The sequence below is a fragment of the Morone saxatilis genome, unplaced genomic scaffold (genome assembly GCF_004916995.1).
Source record: "Morone saxatilis isolate NCDOM2014 unplaced genomic scaffold, NCSU_SB_2.0 Contig20, whole genome shotgun sequence".
In the NCBI taxonomy this organism is placed as follows: Eukaryota; Metazoa; Chordata; class Actinopteri; family Moronidae; genus Morone; species Morone saxatilis.
This window is the reverse complement of record NW_023339763.1, coordinates 101,275-108,659: the sequence shown is the minus strand read 5'-3', so window position 1 is coordinate 108,659 and position 7,385 is coordinate 101,275. Positions and strand designations below refer to the sequence as shown.

At 49.1% G+C, this 7,385-nt stretch overlaps 1 protein-coding gene across 1 annotated transcript; it reads left to right on the top strand.

Moving 5' to 3' along the window:
• Positions 1 to 385: 385 nt before the first annotated feature.
• pcf11 (PCF11 cleavage and polyadenylation factor subunit) lies at positions 386 to 7,259 on the top strand (the record flags this gene model as incomplete). The annotated part of the gene is given in 8 exon segments (XM_035667141.1): positions 386 to 764; positions 3,182 to 3,307; positions 3,604 to 3,786; positions 4,405 to 4,659; positions 5,103 to 6,085; positions 6,221 to 6,392; positions 6,640 to 7,033; positions 7,112 to 7,259. Coding segments are annotated over 8 exon segments (2,504 nt in total), but the record flags the coding sequence as incomplete, so codon positions are not given.
• Between the last annotated feature and the right edge of the window lie 126 nt (positions 7,260 to 7,385).

Below are 7,385 nucleotides of genomic sequence, written 5' to 3'. Positions count from 1 at the left end.
AATACTTTTTTGGTTGTTGGATTTAAAGTCTTATTGTAAATCTGTTATAATAATAACACACAGCTTTGTACATGTTGTGCTCACTGGTTCTATATGAGCCCAGTGGGTTGTGCTTTACAGGTGTTAACAGGTTGTTTACATGTTGTTATTATTGTTATTAATTAATAAACACTGAAGCTCTAACGGCTGGAGGAGACGCCATGTTGAGTTGGGTAATCTCTGCCGTTGTGTAATAATGAGCTCACAGTGCTTCCATCCGATTGGCTCATTCGTGTGGCTGTTATTTCAACGGACCAATGAAAATCAAAGACACGCCCCCGACGGCCCGGAGCGAGCCAATGGGACCGCAGTGACGTCACGCGAGACGTTCCATGTGCCCGTGTGACGTATGCGGCCTTCAGTTACAGTCGCCATCTTGTTGTCGTCGAGAGCGGGCAGAGAAGGACGACGGGCGGCGGGAAAACGGCACAAAGCGGCGGTAAAACCCCTCAGCCAGGGTCTAACGGTAGATACACGAGTACATGGACTGCCTGCTAATCAGAAACCATGGTATCGATAAGGCTGGTGTAGGTTTTCCCGGGTCGTTCGGCTCAAAGATGGACGACAAAGCGGCGCGGGAAGACGCGTGCGGAGAGTACCAGTCCTCTCTGGAAGACCTGACGTTCAACAGCAAGCCGCACATCAACATGCTCACCATCCTGGCAGAGGAAAACCTGCACTTCGCCAAGGATATCGTCGCAATTATTGAAGCGCAAATCAGCAAGGTTTTTATAAAATAGAATCCTTTCACTTCCAGATGTTTCTGTGTGTCTGTTAAAGGCCTGAGCTCAACATGGCGGCGGTGTCTCCGTGGTTCCCAACCTGTTTATCAAACGGACGACCACAGATTATCTCTTTATCTCTCTTTATCTCTTATTTATCTCTTATTCAACACTACTCGACTCACTCAGTCAACTCAGCACCTGCAGGACGTTTGTGTGAAACACTTTGGTGCATTTTGAGCAGATTATTTACTGTTTAGGGAACTTTTACTTCTATTTTCTGTCTGTTTTGTGTATTTTGGTCATTCATTAAATCATTAACGAGCATACAGACGTAACAGGCTTATCTTCTGTCAAACAGTGTTTCCTGACACATGGCCGCTGTTCTAATAAACCACTTACTCAAAGGTCCAGTGTGTAACATTGAGGAGGATCTGCTGTCAGAACTGTGATATATTTTATATTTAATATATAATATATCCATCGGTGTGTTTTCATTAGTGTTTAATCACCTGGAAATAAGTCGTGTGTTTACCTGAGAATGAGATGATGAGTCCTCATGTTTCTACAGTAGCCTCGAAGGGACAAACTGGATCTAAACTGGAGCTGCTGTTGTTTTGTGAGGAGGGTGAAGCGAGGGAGTCTCAACCTGTAACTACACAGCGAGATGCCACTGAATGCGACACACTGGACCTTTACAACACATTAAGTGTAAAGATATATTACACGTTTAATTAACTCGTTTATGAGGTTGGTAACGAACAGAACAGGTGATAATTATACAGCTGTTATTAAACTGTCAGTAAGTGTCCGGCCCTTCAGCGACCCGTAGTGGGGCCCCGACCCCCGGGTTGGGAACCACTGTGTTACACGTCACTGGGCTGCGTCTCCACCAGGTGTTTAACAACGTTAACGAGGGTTTGTGTATTAAAGACGTCGCTTCTTATTCTCGTTAACGACGAGCCGTGACTCGCTGTCGACATTAATCACCTGCTGCCGCCGTCGGCTCAAAGTCCACCGTAACATTAACACTTCAGTCTGTCACTTCACGGCCCAAACACAGGAGTAAGAAACAAACTTAAATAATGAGGCATATCTGCAGTTTATTGAATATCAGTTTCAGGTAGGTTTCACATCCAGTCGGCTTCAGTACGTTGGTGCACAACAATAAACACTAAACATATAATTAAACACTAAACAGACACATAAAGAGACAATATGACCTTTTATTCAGGAACAGTTTCTGACATTAGGAGACGAATCTGACAGAAAGGATTACACTTACAGTCAGCTGAGTTACAGTCGCTCTGTTTCTTTACAGACGGACAGTGTGTGTTTGTGTGAGTGTGAACAGTGTGTGAGTGTGAGTGTGTGAACAGTGTGTGAGTGTGAGTGTGTGAGCTGTGTGTGTGTGTGTGTGTGTGTGTGAGCAGTGTAAAGAGCTGCTGACTCTCTGAACAGCAGCAGGTTGTCAGATCAGCTGTTTGTGTTACGGTGGCCTTTGACCTCTCAGCCGGCGGCCCTTCGTCTGTACTGCAGAGCTACAGACCACATCCCTCCACCTGCTGTAGGTCAGTTACTCTGTGGTCAGTTACTCTGTGGTCAGTTACTCTGTGGTCAGTTACTCTGTGGTCCGTGTTCGACTCCCGGCGCTTTAATTGGATCAGGAAAGGAAAAGTTTCTCTGCATTCATTCACTAGTGGATTTTGAATCACCTGAAATGTCATTGAATGGTTAAAATGTTATAATAAAAAATGTGAAATGTGCTTTTTGTCATTTTTTATTTCCAGTGTAATTTATTGTTCTGACTCTGGTTCATTTACTGACACTGCTGAGTGACACTCGGCCGGTTCACTGACGGGTAGAAACAGTAAACACTAAACGCCTACAGATCATTGAGTTCCTAAAAGGGTTACGGATGTTTTTAACAACCGCAGGGAGACAAACCTTTGGAGGGTAAAGTGAAAGAATAAAGCTGTGGGTGTTAAAGAGTAAAACGTCTGGGTAAAGTACAAAGAGCGGTTCGGTGAAGAGACCCTCTTTGGAGGTAAACCGGTTCCTGAGGACTCCACTCCTTTTGGATGTTTTCCCTCCCGACTCTGGGAAGAGACTGAACTGACCGACTGGAGAGTTTCTGCACTTTTTCTTGTTTTTGGAGCCGAGTTGTGATCGAACCTCCACCAGGAGACTGTTGGAGTATTTCCCTCACTTTGTTTTTAGTGCTCCAGAACGAAGAATGCTTTTATTTTTATTTTTCCTGGCACAGACTTTCTTTTTGTCTTTCCCTGTGATGTGCTGTTTGTGTGGCAGCGGGGCTGAGGGGCTGAGGGGCTGAGGGGGGGTGATCTGTCTGAATTGTTCTGAAATGTTGGTTTAACCCCTGTTGTTTTCTAAACTTGTTGAGTTCTCTATTGCTCCAGGCCCCATCCTCCGAGAAGCTTCCAGTTTTGTACTTAGTGGATTCCATAGTGAAGAATGTTGGAGGAGAATACCTTGCAGTGTTTGCTAAAAACCTAATCACTTCATTTATATGTGTCTTTGAAAAGGTACAGTTCTCTTTGCTGCTGTTAGCATTGTTTTACATTTAAAGCACTAAAGTCTTTAGCACTTCACCTCCCTCCTGTTTGTTGTGTTGCTTGCTTCTTCTGTGTGATCTCCTGCACTCTGCTCCTGTGTGCTCCATAACGTAGTCCTAATAAAAGCTTTATAGAGACCATTACCTTTAATCTGTCAGAAATAAGTTAGTGCTAACTCTTAAAGTGCTGTTTCTGCTGTGCTGCTGCTGAAGTGTGTTCAGGGTTTTGTTGGTAGCTGTGGACCAAGTCCTGTCCTCTGTTTGTAGGTGGATGAAAACACTAGAAAGAGTCTGTTCAAGTTACGATCCACGTGGGACGACGTGTTTCCTCTGAAGAAGCTGTACGCGCTGGACGTGCGGGTCAACTCGGTGGACCCGGCCTGGCCCATCAAGCCGCTGCCGCCCACCGTCAACGCCAGCATTCACGTCAACCCCAAGTTTTTAAAACAGGTGTGTATGAGCTGCAGACTTTAAGATCCTCACCTACAGTCTGAGCTGCTTCTCTCCAGCTCGCCCCGTCTGTTTGATCCAAACTGCAGTTTTATTAACACAAAACCAGAGCGGTGAGATTAACTAACATGTATAAGTTTCTATAAATGTTTCTGTATCTGGAGGTCTTAATAATCACAGTTTTAGGCCTTCAGTATGATTGATTGATTAGGTTTAACTAACATTAACTCCATTGATCACGCTTTGCTGCAACATGAAACTGACCTGAAACTAATAACAGTTTTCAGTACAGACGTAAAATAGGTAAAACATGTAACTGCAGCTGTTGTAACTATCTGAAGAAGGCTCATTGTAAAGTTTAAGCTGCCAGATATATTCAGTGTTCAGAACAGAAGCAGTAAATTATCACTGAGACAGTTACTCCATTAAAAACTGAATTCAACAAAAATTAAACGTAAAATAATCGAGTTAAATGAAGTTAGTAGCTGACAAACATCCCATAATAAAGTGTTCACATCTGTCTGTAGTGAATTTGAAGTATTGATTAAATCATCTCAAAGCTGTTTTTATCTCGTGTTGAATGTTCCTCTCTGTTGTTTCACCTCGATGTGTCTCCAGTCTGAGGAGGTGTCCTCTCCAACGTCTGCCCCGACCCCACCGGCACCCTCACCCTCACCTGCACCTGCACCTGCACCCGCGCCTGCAGCGGCGCCTGCAGCGGCGCCCACTCCCCCGCCGGCGCCCGCCGTCAGCCAGTGCAGCCTGACGCAGGAGCAGATAATCCGGCAGCAGCTGCTCGCCAAACAGAAGCAGCTTCTGGAGCTCCAGCAGAAAAAGATCGAGCTGGAGCTGGAGCAGACCAAAGCTCAGCTGGTAGGACTCGCTGGGGTCGATGTTATCTGTTCATCTCCCTGCTGTCTTATTGTCTCTGTGTCCGTACGAGCGCTCTGAGGTCTGAGACATTGATCGCATTAATAAGTTAACGTTGCATTTTCAGTCTTTTAACAGTTTTTTGGGGTAAAATTTGTATTGATGAAACTAACAAGTACAACATGAAACCAGTAGCGACTCTGCTTCATAGTAAGTCAGTATGGACATAAGACTGGTCTTACGTTGCATTCATATTGGTTGTAACAGGTCTTACATGTTACCTGGTGACACCTGCAGAAACTAGCATCATCAACACCTTCAAACGTCCTTTAATGTGTTCAGCTGGTCGTGTAGAAGAAGCTCCGTATGAGTGGAAACGTCCGGCTCATAGAAGAGAACAGACGTCCTGTTTGCTGTCAGATAACTGTTGTTCACTCTGTCTGCAGGCCGGTGGCTTTGTGTTGCCAACGTCGACTCCGCTCTCCACTCCGGCAGCGCCGAAGCCCGTCAGCCAAACTGCTCCTGTGGTCCGACCCTGGATACCTCCTCAGACTCAGGCAGACACCAAGCCGTCCACCAGAGACCCCCGTCTGAACCGCACCGGCCCCGCAGGCGCACCCCAACACAAAGAACAGCATGCTGGGAAGAAAGCAGACACAACCACAACAAGTCCCGCTCTGACACCGGAGAAATCCTCCCGGCCAGACAAGGCCAGGACCCCGAGGAAAGAAGTGTTAGAGGAGAAACCCAAGTCCAAGTCTCCATCTCCGCTCGCCAAAAGTGTCCAGAACAAGAACAAACAGGTGGAGCCGGAGAAGTCAGCCGCCGACGGCACAAAGAAAGACCCGAGGCTGAGGAAACGCCCGCAGGACAAGAGCGGAGAGGCCAAAGACGAGGAGCTGAAAGAGAAGAAGAGATGCACCGAGAAGAAGGAGCGAGAGGAGGCTGCGCGGGGAGGAGAGCCTCAGAGGTTCCCCAAGGGGAAGCTGCTCAACGGCTCGTTGACCAAACACGACCGCGACGAGCCCTTGGAGAAGGTCGAGTTCAAGACCGGAGGCAACGCCCGAACACACGCCAGGAAACGCACCCGCTCGCGCTCCAGGTCACGCTCCCCCACCTCCTCCCCGAAGAGGAAGGACAGGCGGTCGCCCAAGAGCAGAGCCAGGAGCTGCTCCCTGTCCCCCTCGCCCTCTCACAAACCCGGCAAACCCAGGAGAGTCCGCGCAGACGAACCGGAGCACGGTAAGCCCGGCAGGGAGGATCGGCTCATGACCAAAAAGAACCAATCGGAGAGCAGGAGGTCAAAGAGGCCGGCGGAGGAGAGGCACCCTGAAAACAGAGACTCTCACTCCCCACGGAGCCACGACGGAGGCAAGGAGACAAAGGACGCTCCTCACCGCTGGAGGAGCGGCTGGGAGGAGAACAAACAGTGAGTCCATCCACTCACATTCTTCTGTTAGTGTTTAAACATCTGAGACGGTACAGGAGGTTCATCCATCACTCACAGATGTTTCATTGTATGACTAAAAGTAACTCTCGTACCTTGTCTGTGTTTCCTCCTCAGTCTGAAGCCGGAGGACGCTCACGTGAAGCCCCCGCCTCAGAGACACAAACAGTACGGCACCCCGACTCGCCCCACCACCCCCCGAACCCCGAAGCATCGCCTCAGCGTGGACGCCAACCTGCAGATACCTGAAGTCCTCAACTCGGCCTCTAAGAAGGACCTGCTCAGGAGGGTACGTCACAAACAGCACTCGCTCATTCACAGGTTGTAGAGAAGATACAGCCTTTATTTCAGCCGGGGGGGGGGCTCTTTAATCACTCAGGTTTTCAGTATCACCATTTTAAAATGAGACTGGAGAGAATATCTGACCACTAAATGTGAATTGGTCAGTGCTGTATAGTCACCACTAGATGGTGCTGAACATCACTGAGCACGTGACTCTGTACAAACAAATGGTTCCTGTGTTCGTCTCTCTTCAGGCCAGTAAGCGTCTGGAGAGCGGGGAGATCTCCGAGGAGGACTTCCTGAACATGGCCCACCAGATCAAACACTTCTTCCAGTATCAGGAGGAGAAGCAGCAGCACCCTGAGAGCTGGGACGACTTCTCCAAGAAACAGCTGCTGCTGACCACGCCCCCCTCCGCTCAGCCCCGCCCCCACGACGGCATGGACGCGGCGGAGCTGTCGTACTACGAGCACAAGTCCAAGCTGAGGAAGACTCAGGTCACCCACCGAGCTACCGGAGAGGAGTGGGAGGGCGAGGAGAGCCCGGAGGAGGGCGAGGAGGCGGTGCTGGGTGAGAAGGCGGGTGGCGTCCGCAGCGTGGGACACCCACCGTCACATAAATACAGCCGGGCGCCGCGGGACAGACAAGGTGAGCGGCGGTATCAAGTATCAGCTACAGTCTGATGGGGTTTGATTGGTGGAGTGACGTGATTGATGACTCTTACAGGTGAGAGGAGGAGCAAAGAGCGCGAGGAGCCGCGACCTCCACCGGGCCCCATGATCGAGGAGTACAACCACGGCAAAGAGTTCCCCACCCTGAAGTCTCTGCCCGGCCTCCGCTTCAGGAGGAGAGCCGACCCCAGAGAGTCCAGTGAGTGCCGAGTCCACCGCGATGTGTCCGTCTGTTCCAACTGAATCCAAATGTTACCTGTCACACAGAGAGGTCAGAGGTCAGAGGTCAGGGTCAGAGGTCAGGGTCAGAGGTCAGGTCAGAGGTCAGG